Here is a 14616-nt window from a genome sequence, read left to right on the forward strand (position 1 = left end):
TAGAAATTTCAAGTGATGCTGAGGGATCCCAGCCTGAGGAAATTCTAAGTCTTTGGTACGTCGAACGCATTTGAAGTTTTTGACTTATTTTGCATGTCCACTCCTGAAGTACTCCAAATAGCCAATGCAATCTATTGGAGTTTGGGGTGTCAGAGGAATACAGGATCAAACATTTGCCATTTTGTAAGGAAAAGCCATTTAAATCACAAGTCCCGTATATTAAAGTGATTCTATCAGCTTCTGTTCACAATTGCACATAGAATATTATGAAGCTATATTGGACCATATGGAAGCTATATGGGCCAGATCCTCAATGGAGCACCTTTGATTTCCAGCAGCTGAAGATCTGGACCATGAGTTTTTGCAAAGCACATGAACACAGTGAGAACACTGACATCAAAGTCTTCAGCTCTGGCACAAAGCTCGTTGTTTCAAGTAAGTTCTATGGTAGCATAGAGAAAAAGTTACATGCAATAATATAATATTAGAGACTGCAGAGCACAATTTATTCAAAAAGGATAACAGACAATGGAAATGTGATATTCAATCTACAGTCGAAGAATGAATATGAGGTTAATGTACAGAATTCAAAGTAATATGGATTGGTGATCACATTGACAATTAATTATTGACATAGAATTTTTTTTGCTCACCCTGAGTCAAAGCTGTGTTGTTCTCTTGTGTAGGGGTCAATGCCCCAGAGCAGGAGAACATACACAGTTCCATCCAGTGCGGGATGCAAGCCAAAAAGGCAATTCTAGGGGACCTCTGTGCACCAAAGAATAGAGGAAACGGGGGTAGGTGAGTGGCGATGGCATGGAATGGCCAGTGGCTCTGTGACTATGGAGATCAACTGGCCAAAATCCCTGCTCAGTGGGGAGGCAACTGCATGGACATTATTAAAGCTCTCAGTCCTATGATGCTCAAGCTAGTTTGGGGGAAAGATTTCATCTTCCCATCCATCATGTAGCTCTCCTAGAGAAACCCCCTTTATTCTCTTTAGTGTGGTAACCAGGATTTAGCCTCTCGTATCACAAGTATGCATTAGTCAGGAGATGTAAGACATTAGGGGTGAAATTCTGGCCCTGTTGATGTCAATGGGAGTTTTGACATTCACTTGGATGGAGCCTGGATTTCATTCTAATTTTTTCTCTCTGCATAGGACCGGGTTAAAGGTCTAGGAGAAAGGATGTGCACTGGAACCAAGAGAGCCAATATTTGTGAATATTGTATATGTGATTACTGACATGAGCATTTTAGATTAGTATTGTAATTTTCTATTGCACAAAATCAATTCAAATTCAAACTAAAACATAAATGCCATCACAGAAGAGTGGAGGGATGCAGGAATAAAAGGATCTGCTCCAGCATTAAAATTTTCCATATTTTTAATAAGTATAGGATTGAGCCTGTAACATGCATTGTGAGCCCAGTCCTGAGAGGTTCTGATCTGCCACTGACTTTGATGGGAGTTGAGGCAACTCAGTACCTCAGGATCAGAGTCCCTGTCAGTTCTGGACTAATTTAGGCACACTGCATGGTCCAGCGGGTTTCTTTCCCAACATATTGAAATACTGTTGTCATAAGACACGGAATTTTCCAAATTTTGCAACAATTAAATCAGTGATTGTTCTCAACAACAAACACAAGCAATATGAAGGAAGATATTCTATAGTCTGAATCAAATTCTCCTCTAGTTATATCAGTACAACTCTACCGCTGCTCTGTCGTGAATTTGGCCCAACATATTTTGTAGCCTGTCTATATCAGCGAGACTCTATGCAACGCGTGCTATAGAAAGTCGAACTAGGATTTGGCCCTTGTTGCATAATGTTCCATAGGGCCAGCTACATTTAGGTTGCTAAAATATGCATCTCAAATTATCTCTCTTCTTTGTCATTGAGACTTCAATAGGAATATAATCAATCCCCAAGCCTACTGGCCTTTTACGATTCCTTTTAATTATACTGCACAGGAAAGCAAAATTGTATTAGACAGTTTTACATTTGAACCCATTCAGGAAATCTCTAGCTCACGAAAGCTCATGCTCAAATAAATTGGTTAGTCTCTAAGGTGCCACAAGTACTCCTTTTCTTTTTGCGAAGACAGACTAACACGGCTGTTACTCTGAAACCATTCAAAATAGTGTTTGGTGGGTGAAAAGATGTCATGAAACATCTTGAGAAAAGGGGATAGGTCACAGTGTACTGTAAATTTTTTTTCTAATTATATGTTTATTTATATTGATATTTTTAAAATGCACCCATTCGACCACTCTGACAGTAGAGGGACAAAACCACTAAGCATCCAGCAGAATTTAACAGAAATATCCTTTTTCCATCAATCCACTAGGCAAGAGAAAATACAAGTCTAACAATAGGTCTCAAATGTCAATGAGATCCTCTCTGTCAATGAAGTGAATGATTTTCTGTTAAACGGAATTTAATAGCTACCAAATTAATATTAATATACAGTATTTGAAAATACCAATGTAAGCTCACCCTGAAAAATACATTGAAATTTCCAGCATTTCTTTGCTTGAGTTTACTGGCTCACAGTTGTGAGTATTTAGCAATATTTGTTCAGATCTGATCCCTCTGAATAGAAATGTCTTGGGCAGTTTTTGCAGTAAGTTGCAACACTGTGGGAGCTGCGAAAATCTTTGGAACTGGCACAAAACTTGTCACAACGAGTAAGTTTTCAGACAAACTATTTTAAATGTTTCATAATGGCAAAAATCTATCAAATTAAGCTCAATCATTTATCTCAATGCAAGAATGTAAAGAGTCTAAAATGTTATTACGAGTGTAATAATTTATTAACAACACTAATGGTAATGAAATCATAAGTCACTGGCTCGCAATAGAGAAATGTCGTAACAACCCGTTTCTCTTCTGGGTATGAATGATGCCAGGTGCTGAGCACGCTCAGTATCCATTGGTTTCAGTGGGAAATGAGAAGCTGGACCAAGCACATAATGCAAAATTAAAATTACAAGCATATCATTTCCTTTTTTAAAAATAAATTCTGACTGCATAACGGACTTTATTCTCAAATAGTACATCAACATTATTTACGTATGTTAGTTTACCTATAAGTGGCATGCAGATTGCAAACACACACAAAAATAGTTAGCAGTGAGTCAATTACAACATAACGCTGCAATCCTCACTTTAGAAAACCGCCCATTAAAACTAATAGGAATTTCTTTTGAGCAAGGAGTGAAACCAAAGGGCCCAAAGTCAATTGCCATCTTAAAAAAGAGAAGTGATACTTAAAATAATAATATATCACATTCTATCATTTTACAACGTGCCTTCCTTGTTAAAAGTTCCAGTTAAATAAATTAGACAAGCAAGGTGTTTTGAAAAGTTAAGTCGGACCAAAACAACAAGTAGCTCCACACTGGAAACTACAATTGACTTGGAAATTAAAGGGTCTGATCTTCTTAAAGTGTCTTATGCAAAGCCCATTGAAGCCAAAGGAGAAAATCCCATTGGCCTCAAGGGATTTTAGATCAGACCTAAAGTGAGGCCCGAAATTTAAAACTGATTTTGCTCATGCATCTGCACTGCCACTGATGCAAACACACATTCTGCTTATATATGTACAAAATTCAGATTTTATATTGGATAGACACCCATCTAACCATGTGCAAATACAAAAAATGATATGTGTTTGCAAAAGTGTCAGCATATAAATGTGACTCCAATTTTTAAAAGCATCTAATGAGAAATGCCAGAAATCATCATTAGTTTTTGCAAAGCACAACATCACTGGGCAGGAAGCTATGTAAAGGTTTTTTGAATACAAACAAGACTTGAGTGAGTAAATCATTTGGTAAACCTACTGGTCAAGCCCAATCCTGTATTCCTGGGTGGTTTTGGTGCATATGGAATGTAAGATTGCGATCCAAATGTTGAACTAATTAGTGCCAGAGCATGAGGATCGAAACTGAAAAGAACAGAAAAATCAATTCCCTCAATTGGTGACAATTTTCAAAATGAGGGAAAGTTCTTTAATGAAGGAATTTTTCTTGGTTAAGTAGTCTAACGTCTCAGCTGTCTTCATTGGCTTCTAAATTTTTAGATATTTTAAATACTTTTTGACACAACCCTAGTTACAGGGTTACAGTTTGGTTCCATTCCAAATCGTTTCAGAAAACTCTAGAATAGCCAGACATCACAAAAATAAGCCGAAATCATTTTAGAAAAGGAACCTTCACAAGCTTTGACATCAGTGGGACTACTCACAATGCATAAAATTAAGCACATGTGTAAGACTTTGTGGGAGCAGGGCCTTAGTATTTTTTAATATTTGTGTCTCAGTTGACTAAAGACAATGGCTGACATTATTAAAGGAGCTTGAATTTGAAAGGGATTTGGGCACCTAAATCCCTTCTTGCTGCCTTTAAAAATTCCAACCAATATATTTTGTGGAGTATAGGCCAACTATTTTGTTAAATGGGCTCTAATTTTTCACCTCTAATTAAGTGTTGGAACAAATGGAGAATGCAGAAGATACATGGTGCCCATTTGGGGACCTTCGACAAGACTGAAATATCAACAACCTTCCCTTTCTCCTTTGTGATGGACATTAATAACATGAGAATCTTGCCTCGTTCTGCAGAGAACACTTCTTTGGCAGTTAGCTGGGTTGGGAACCTTATTCTCTTGGTTGTATCCCACAGTGACAAACAGGCGAAAGAGATTAGAGGCAGTAAAAGTGTTTTGAACCTGCTTACTTCTTCTGATAACTGGTAAATAGACTGTTTAAAAAAAATGTATTGTTTACTGTCACCCATATGAAACGAGCAGACAGATAGCGATTTTAGTATGGAAGTCTTTTTTGGTCTAGTTCAGAATTTATTTTTTCATGTACTTACAGAAATTCAGGGATCAAATAATATTTTTATCCTTTCTAGTTCAGAATTTTCATAAAAATATTTTTGGTTCTTTTTTATCCAATTTATAACAGCGAGCAATTTTTAAAAATTTTATGAAGTGACAAAAGATTCATTTTTTTGCAATTTTTTTTGATCAGCTCTATTCCAAGAGTGACTAAATTAATACTGTGGCAGAATTATTTAAAAATAATTCAGCAGATACAGCGGAAGTTCACTAATTGGCACTTTGCTAATCCACTCCAAGATTTGGACACAAACAGCAATGTGGAAAGTGCTACAAGAGTGCAAGTTATTATGTGTGATGACTACAATATGGCTAAACTCTCTTTTGCTTTCTCCCTATCGGCAAGACCAATCATATTATAACAACTAGAACGTACAATTGCGAGTTGGTAGATTTGCCTGGTAGAGGGGCAACAATGGACTTATGTTGTGAAACCTGCCGCTGTTGTGCTAATATCAGTACAACCCGGCCAATGACAGCACAGCAGCAGTGCTAGTGCCGGCATTTTTATGCTGGTGTCACTTAACCCTGCTCAGAGCACGTCTGAAGACCTGGTGACAAAATGGCGGTGAACACCATCGTTCTCACTACACCAGTTCTCCCAATGCTGACCTGTGAAGATTCACCAGCACTACTGCAATGCTGGGAGCGATCCCAAAACAGTCTTGGGTAGACAACCCCTTTGACACAACCACCTGCACATTTTTGAGGGCCCTCTCTATATGTGTTCCTTTTCAATTTTTCATACACAGTCAGTGATTTCCCAGAATTATTCTTCAGGGGAATGGGGTTGCAGGTGTGGGTGTCTGTGAGAAAGAGAGAGAGAGAGCAAATATTCTCGTTCGTTTCCTTACACTTGCTAAATCATCTTCCAGCTGGGTTTCTTCAGATGTTATCTCTGTTCTGTTTTAAAGGGACTGTGTATGCAGAGGAAAATATTTTTTCTCCTCCCCAGCAGCCATATAAAAAGATAGCAGTAAATTGTTAATACAGAATCTAGAACAACATTAAGTTGGGTAGCAAAATATGTATCTAGGATATAGGTTCCCAGCAGCTGTTCATCAAATGTTTTGTGCTGGTATGTAGAGAGCTGGCAGATCACATAATGCTGGTTCCTCCTCATTTCCATCTATTAAATTTCAGTAATACAGCGAAGAAATGAAATACTTTCCAGGTATTATTTTTCCTTGTTAGCAATTGCTACAGTTGCCACAGCAATGTGATGTGATTACAGAGTGAGGAGGTGGTGAATGTTATTGTGAATGGGATACTGTAGTTTATGACACAATCTCTTTTTTAGTATATGGACCACACAATGAAAATGTTTGAGAACCGCTTAATCCAAGGGTCTATTTAAACCATTATCAAATAGAGCTGTTGTCTAGTTTCCATTTTAAGGAATGAGGATTCATTTAAGGAATGAGGATTCATTTGCAAGGACATGGAAATAGAATCACTGTGAAGAGAATTTATGTATCAGCTTTATGATGGCACACAAATGTGAAATTAGTTAAATTCTCCAAGCAGTCAAGAAACCAGGAATATTTAATTAGAAGTATTTTCCCAGCTACTGGTCAGAGTGCCTGGTTATTTGAGCAAGGACACAGCAGCATAAGTAAAGAACCACAGCTTATTGTAAAACGAAAAGTCAACGTGATACTGCAAGCAGGATCAAGTTCTTTGGCACAGGAACCAAATTAGTTATTTCTGGTAAGTATTTTTATTCTTGATTGTTTTTCTTTTGGTAAATAGAATCAAAGGACCAAAAAAAATTGTACCAAAATAAGTGAATATAAGACAAGGAATTTGCACATAAGCCATGTATTGCTCTTGATCAGAATGTGGAACTCCCAAAGATTTGACTGAGGGGAGTATTTGGTCCTAATGAGTAAAGTGAGTACAAGTGTAAAAGGCTGGAATATTAACTGAATAGCTGTTAAGAATCAGGAAGGAGGGAAATGGAGAGCTTTAAATTTAAAATATTGGGCCAAGTTCATCTCTCATGCAACTCCATTGAAAGAGTCCAAATGTCAGCAAGTGTATAATTCACAGCACAGGTTTCAATTTAGCAGGTGTGAGATTTTTAAAACTTTTGTTATTTTTAGGGTAAAATCAGAGTATGATGACTAATGAAGGAAAATTCTCTGAGATGAAACAGTGTTCAGGCTCTCAGTAAGTGGTTTTATGAAAGTAATTTTCCCTTTTATGTATAATATTCTTTTTATAGTATTTAAGCCACAGAAACAGTCCAATCAATAATATAAGTGTGTTAACAATGTTGAGTACAAAAAAAAATATTTATAATACTTTGCCAAAAAATGTACTTATTTTTTCTAAACAATACATTAAGAGCATGTTTAAACGTAAAGTGAAGAAGAGAGGTTGTGATTTTCCCCAGGTCACACAGGGAGAGCCAGAAACAAAGACAAATCTCCTAAGTCCCACTCTGGTGCTTTAACCACAAGACCATCCTTCCTATCCAGGCACATTGGAGATCAAAGAACTAAATACTGCTCATCCACTGAAATTAATGGAATTGCATGGTGACCACAAATTCACCACAATCAATTTGCCATGGAGTGATGTATGTCAAGGAGCAGAAAACATTTTTGGTAGAAAAAGGCACAGGAATTCACAAAGTGCAAAAACTCAGTTTAATACTCACATAACATCCTGGCCTATAGCAAGTCTTGTTAAGATTGTGCACTTTGTATTTAAAATATGAATGTCAGAATCCGAATTCAGTGAAATTCATACCTTGGTGATTCATTAGTTTTTGTAGAGGATTTCAATGATGTGAGTATGGAATAAAGTACTTTGGCTCCGGCACCAAACTGTTGGTTTCAAGTAAGTTTCTCAAGATGTTTTCAAAGCATACACTTACTCTGGGCATTTACTATGCTTGTTATCCAGGACAAAATCAAGCTATTCATTAATATACTGAGTGAAATCCTGATTCCACTGAAGGCAAAGGCAAAACTCCAATTAACTTCATTGGGGGTCAGGATTTCACCCATACTAGTCTCTCTAAATCAAAAAGAACCAGTTACACTTCACTGAGAACAATGTAAAGTGTTTGGAGATCTTGTCTAGCATTGTAAGACTGTGAGATAATTATGCAAAACTATTCAGAAGTGGAACTAAGCCTATTGTTAGCAGTAAATGTGAAATGTAGAATTTATGTTCTTTATGCAATATAGTAAATTTAGCACCCAGTCCTGTGAGGTATTGAGGTACTTCAATGCTCATTAATTTAAATGGGAGTTGAGGACATTCAGCACTTGCAGAATGTGGCCCTTAGATAGCATTAAGGAGTACATTTATAGTAACAATACATTTATGCAATTGTGTTTTCTTTCCTAATAAAGACTCCAGTTCAGTAAGGCACTTAAGCATGTTTCTATTCCTATTCAGCAAAGAATTTGAGTATGTGTTTAACTTTATGGCCAAAATGCAGTAAAATCTTCTTGATTCCATACAGTAATAGGGAATAAAGAGCTTTGCTTATTTTTTACATAAAGACCAGGTACGTGATAGAGGGAGACAGATATTTTAAAAGATATTTTCAATTGTTCAAATATTTTAGTCATGTTTGGATTTAAGGAGGTTCAGAGTATTCTGTGTCTTTAAGCATATTCTTCTCTCTCGATCCTGCTAAATCATCCTTGCTGAGTGCCTAATCCCGGTGTTGTACAAATATTGCTGAAGAGAAAAAGGTTTCTGTTGGTAATATTCCTGATTACACCACATGGCAGGAATTAGCCAGAAATTTCCCCATGAATATACCATTTTAAAGGCTATATTCTACCCTCAATCTATTGTTATCATTGGGAGATGTGGAATGATGGTAGTGTACAGGCTTAATTTTATAAACTCAGCCAGTGCACCACAAACTAAAATGTAATTTGTTCCTTTCCACAAAATATTCAACACCCTTAATCTAAGCCATTTTATCAATGGCATTTATGTGCCCAATGCCCATTGAAATTCAATGATAGTTAGACACCAAAATGTCTTTTGTGCCTTTGTCAGTCTCCCCCACAGTTTTCACATTATTTTACGGGTACTCTCCTTATTTACTATTTTATTGTAATGTCTGAAAGTAATTTATATAGCAAATCAGATTTATTTTAAAGCAACACCTACTTGTTCATCAACAAAAAGATACCCGCTCTGTATAAATTTTTGCAAAGGATTTATTCACTGTGCTACTTAGTACTACCAGTGGTATTCTCATCAAAGTATTTGGCTCCGGTACCAAGCTCATTGTAACAGGTAAGTTATATGGTAATTACAGTAATGCAAAGATAAAGAGGCTTATTGTATCATAGAAAAGCTTTTTATCACAAGTAAGGTCAACAATTGTAAGCTCGATCTTGTGAAGTACAGAGCACTTTCAGTGTGGTGCTGAAAACAGACAATTCCTGTAGACTTCGATGGCAGTTAAGGGCTGTCAGTACCTCGTAGGATCTGACCCTGAAAACACCAACTTTTCAACCCCAGAGCAAACCTGCAATTTTTACTGATAGATGTAAAGTAGATTTTTTTCAAGTTAACGAATATTTCTAAAGATCAGCTGTTTAATGACATTTTTCAGAGGATGTGCCACCATAAGCTTGCGGGTCCTTGGCACAGTTGCAAAAATTTGTGTTAGCTTTGATATTACTCTAATTCTTTAACTAAAATTCATAAAGATGCATAAAATGAAACAACTGTGAAATAAGTAACAATGTCATACTTCTCAATCAAAACAGAGAAAGCAATCTCTGAAGTAGTCAGTATCTTCATAGCTGAATTCCTGCACTTACATCAGTGTAAGTGAAAGAATTCGGCCCGAGAGATTGTCGTCTTGTGTGAAGTACCTTGGCATTGCCGGCAAACTAGTGGTTGCATGTATTCTTAATAGCGTTTAACAATATATACTTAGGGCCTGAGTCTTCTTTGCCCTGCTCTTGTGAAGCCATTTACACTCATGCAAAGTCAATGGGAAATGCTAACATTCTGATTAAGTAGCATGTTACACCCAGTACCCCTTTGACACTACTGAAATATCAACAACCTTCCGTTTCTTCTTTGTGATGCACATTTATAACATGAGAATGTTGCCTCTTTCTGCAGAGAATACTTCTTTGGCAGTTAGCTGGGTTGGGAACCTTATTCTCAGGGGACAGAGATTAGCTGCAGTAAAAGTGTTTGAACCTGCTCATTTCTTGCAATAATTCGTACATTCAATATACTATTTAAAAAAATGTATCACTTGCAGTCAGCCGTGTGAAACGAGTGGATGGATAATGATTTTGGTGTAGAATTCTTTTTCAACCTGATTTAGTATTTGTTATTTCATGCACGTACAGAAGTTCAGTGATAAAATGAGGATATTTTCATCCTTTCTAATTCAAACTTTTAATAAAAAAAAGCGTGGTTGTGTTTTATCCAACTCTATAGCATGTGATAATTTTTAAAAATTGCATAAAGTGAAAAAAATATGTTTAGATCAGCTCTATTTCTAGAGTGACAACATTAATACTGTGGCAGAATTATTTAAAAATAATTCAGGAGATTCAGCAGAAGTTCACTATTTGGCACTTTGCTTGACAGTTTCGGGATTTGGACACAACAGGCAACCTTCCCTCTATTCCTCAGCAAAGATTTGATCACTGAGTTCTGATGAGAGCTCCATTGTTAGTAATGCTTCAGAATCAAGATTTTCAGAAGTGGTTGACTAAAGTTAGGCTCCTTAAATACTTAATTGGGAATTTAAGTGGCGTGATTTTCAGAAGTGCTGAGTGTTATGCATAACACTGCATTACATTTGTCAAATAAATGAACAAAGTCATTTCAGGATGTATCATCCTTGCTAATTTCTTAATTGATATTTGTCATTGAGTGATACATGTTAATGTATTTTCTGTAATTTCTCAAAATGGCTTTCAGCAAAAGTTCCCCCTGAAGTGATATTAAGTGGGTCCTCAACTGAACATAGGTCATCCCCTATATCATTTTAAGGTGAATCATTGAAGAAAAATATTGTCAGCAATGGTTAAGTTTTTCAGTGTGGACAAGGCTTACAGATTGCTTTTCTAACTCTCTTTTTAAAGGTGCTAACCAAAGTTCTTAAGTAGTATACATACTTAGTTCAGGGCAAATATATCTCCTGACCAAATATGCTAGTGATTTTTGAAAAGAAGACTCATTAAAAGGTATCTGGAACCTTTATTTCCCTTCCCCTTGGGTACGGCGACACCGCATTAAAAATCCCATGGCACCTCGTCTCAGACCCTGGGTCAATTGGCTCGGGCTTGTGGGGCTTGGGTTGTGCAGCTAAAAACTGCAGTGTAGGCATTCAGGCTCGGGCTGGAGCTTGGCCTCTGACACCTACCGCTTCGCTGGGTTTCAGAGCCCGCGCTCCAGCTCAAGCCCAAATGTCTACACTGCAATTTTAGCCCTTCAGCCCCAGCCCTGCAAGTTTGAGTCAGGAGACCTGGACCAGCCGGGGTCTTTGATTGCAGTATACTTAGGATTGATTCAAAAAGTACAAGGCTCTGCCCCCTGCATCCCCGCACCTCTGGAGCACACCACCCAGGGTGAGGCAGAGGGTCTGGGGCTTCCCAGAGCTGCCTGTGCTCCCTGGTGGCTCTTATTACTGCCCAGCTCCAGGTTAAAGTACAGGATTGGGCCTCAGGAGATCTGGATTCAATGTCTGGCTCTCTTTTGCACACCTCCTGCATGACCAAGTCACTTGTGCTCTCTGGGTTTCAGTTTCTCCTGCTGTGAACAATACCTGCCTCACATAGACATTGAAGCTTAATGCATTAAAGTCCATCGTCATTCTTGGATGGAAAGTGCAACACCAGTTAAAGTTATTATGCATGATGATTAGACTATGGCTACAATTCATTTTTGCTCTCTCCATACTTGCAAGACCAAATCATGTTACAACTACCGTGCTATATAATGCGTGACCATGACTTGGTATATTTGCTAGGTGGAGGGGCAACAATGGGTGTATTTTGTGAAACCTCCCGCCGTGGCACTAACGTCAGTCAAGCCCCACCAAGGACACCAAGTGCAGCAGTGTTCGTGCTGGCGTTTTTATGCTGGTGTCACTTAACCCTGCTCAGAGCAGGTCTACAAGACATGGTGGTAACAGGCCAGTGAAGGCTTTTGCCCTCACTACACCAGTTCTCCCAGGGATCACCAGGGAAGATTCACCAGCACAATTGCAATGCTGGGAGATATTCCCAATAAACTCTTGGGTAGTAGACAAGCCCTTTGACACAACCACCTGTACATTTGAGAGGAACCTCTCACTGTATGTTCCTTTTCTATTTTTCTTACCCACTGTCAGTTATTTCCCAGAATTATTCTGCAGTGAGGTAGAGGTGGCGGTCTCTGTGTCTGTGAGAGAGATCAAATACTCTGGTTAGTTCCCTTACAACTGCTAGATTCTCATCCACCCCTTTTGTCTGAAATGATGTGGGCTTTCTCAGATGTTATCTCTGTTCTATTTTAAAATGTCTGTGTATGCAGAGGACAATATCCCCTCATCTTCCCCTCCCCCCCGCCAGCAGCCATGTAAAAAGACACCGGTAAATTGGTAACACACCAACTACAATAATCCCAACATACAGCAAAATATATATTTAGGGTTCAGGCTCCCAGCTGCAGCCTATGGAGCTCTTTGTGCTGGTCTGTAGAGAGCTGGCTGATCACGTAATGCTGGTTCCTCCTCATTGTCATCTATTCAATTTCAGTAACACACCTAAGAATGAAATTCTTTCCAGGTATCATTTTTCCATGTAAGCAATTGCTACAGAGATGTGATGTGATTGCGACGGGAGAAGGAGGAGGTGGTCAATGCTATTGGGAAGGTAGTCCAAGAGACAATCTCTCTTTTCATATGTGGACCACACAATAAAAATGTTTGGGAACCGCCTGATCCAACAGTCTATTTAAAACATTAAAATCAATAGAAACTGTCATCTAGTTTCCGTTTTAAGGAGTGAGGATTTGTTAATGGAAAGTTGCAAGGACATGCAATTAGAATCTGGGAAGAGAATTTATCTACCAGTTTTATGGTGGCACAGAAATGTGAAATTTGTTAAATTCTCCAAGCAGTCAAGAAACCAGGAATACTTCATTAGAAGTATTTTCCCAGCTACTGGTCAGAGTGCTGGTTATTTGAGAAAGGACACAGCAGCATAAGTAAAATACCACAGCTTCTTGTAAAACGAAAAGTCAGCATGATACTTCAGGCTGGATCAAGTACTTTGGCACAGGAACCAAGCTAGTTGTTTCCGGTAAGTATTTTTATTCTTGATTGACTCTATTTACCAAAAGAAAAACAAAGGACAGAAAAATTGTACTGAATAATTTAATATAAAAAAAGGAATTTGCACATAAGCCATGTATTGCTCTTGATCAGAATGTGGAACTGCCAAGGACACGAATGGATTGACTGAGGGGAGTTTTGGTCCTAATGAGTAAACTGTGTAAAAGGCTGGAATATTTACTGAATAGCTGTTAGGAATCAGGAAGGAGGGAAATGGAGAGCTTTAAATTTAAAATATTGGGCCAAATTAGTCTCTCATGCCACTCCATTGAAAGAGTCCAAATGCCAGCAAGTGTAAAATTCACAGCACAGGTTTCAATTTAGCACGCGTGAGTTTGTTATTTTTAGCGCTATATCAGTGTATGTTGATAAATGAAGGAAAATTGTTTGAGGTGCAACAGTCTTCAGGTTCTCAGTAAGTCGTTTTACTGAAAGTATCTTTTCCCTTTTGCGTGTAATGTTCTTTATCAGATTAAAGCTACCGAAACAGTCCAATCAATACTATAAGTGCTAGTTAATGTTGAGTACAGTATTTATAATACTGCACATTGTCTAGGAAATGTCATTTTCTAAACGATACATTAAGAGCATGTTAAAATGTAAAGTGAAGCACAGAGGTTGTGATTTGCCCAAGGTCACACAGGGAGAGCCAGAAACGAAGACAAATCTCACTCCGGTGATTTAACCACAAGACCATCCTTCCCATCCACATTTGAGATTGGAGGACTAAATCCTGCTCATCCACTAAAATTAATTGAAGTGCTTGCTTACCAGCAATTCACTCCACTCAATTTGCCATGCACTGATGTATGTGAAGGAGCAAAAAACATTTTAGGTAGCAAAAAGGAACAGGAATTCACGAAGTGCATAAACTCAGTATAATACTCACACAATTAACTGGCCAATAGCAAGTCTTGTTCAGACTGTGGACTTTGTATTTAAAATATGAACTTCAGAATTTTAGTCTGATAAAATTCATAACTTGATAATTCATTAGTTTTTGTAGAGGATTTCAATGATGTGAGTATGGAATAGTAAAGTACTTTGGCTCAGGCACCAAATTGGTGGTTTCAAGTAAGTTTCTCAAGATGTTTTCAAAGCAGACAGTTACTCTGGGCATTTCCTATCCTTGATATCCAGGACAAAAAGCAAGCTAATCATAAATCTATAAGGTAAAATCCTGATTCCACTGAAGTCAAAGGCAAAACTCCAATTGACTTCAATGGGGTCAGAATTTCACCCATGATAGTCTCTCTAATTGAGAAAGAACCAGTTACACTTGTGTAATCAATGAGAATAATGTAAATTATTTGGAGATCTTGTTTAGCATTGTAACACTGAGATGATTATGTAAAAATATTCAGAAGTGGAACC

General features: G+C 37.8%; 1 protein-coding gene across 1 annotated transcript in view; it reads left to right on the forward strand.

Annotated features, from left to right (window-relative positions):
- The window catches only part of LOC144260165 (uncharacterized), a 78026-nt gene that overhangs the window by 34454 nt on the left and 28956 nt on the right, over positions 1–14616 (forward strand). Inside the window, exons 3-4 of the mRNA XM_077808722.1 lie at positions 261–435; positions 2606–2692. Coding sequence (XP_077664848.1) covers positions 261–435; positions 2606–2692 — 262 coding nt within the window. The remainder of the gene's footprint in view (positions 1–260; positions 436–2605; positions 2693–14616) is intronic.

The sequence above is a fragment of the Eretmochelys imbricata genome, chromosome 2 (assembly GCF_965152235.1).
Source record: "Eretmochelys imbricata isolate rEreImb1 chromosome 2, rEreImb1.hap1, whole genome shotgun sequence".
Lineage (NCBI taxonomy): Eukaryota > Metazoa > Chordata > Testudines > Cheloniidae > Eretmochelys > Eretmochelys imbricata.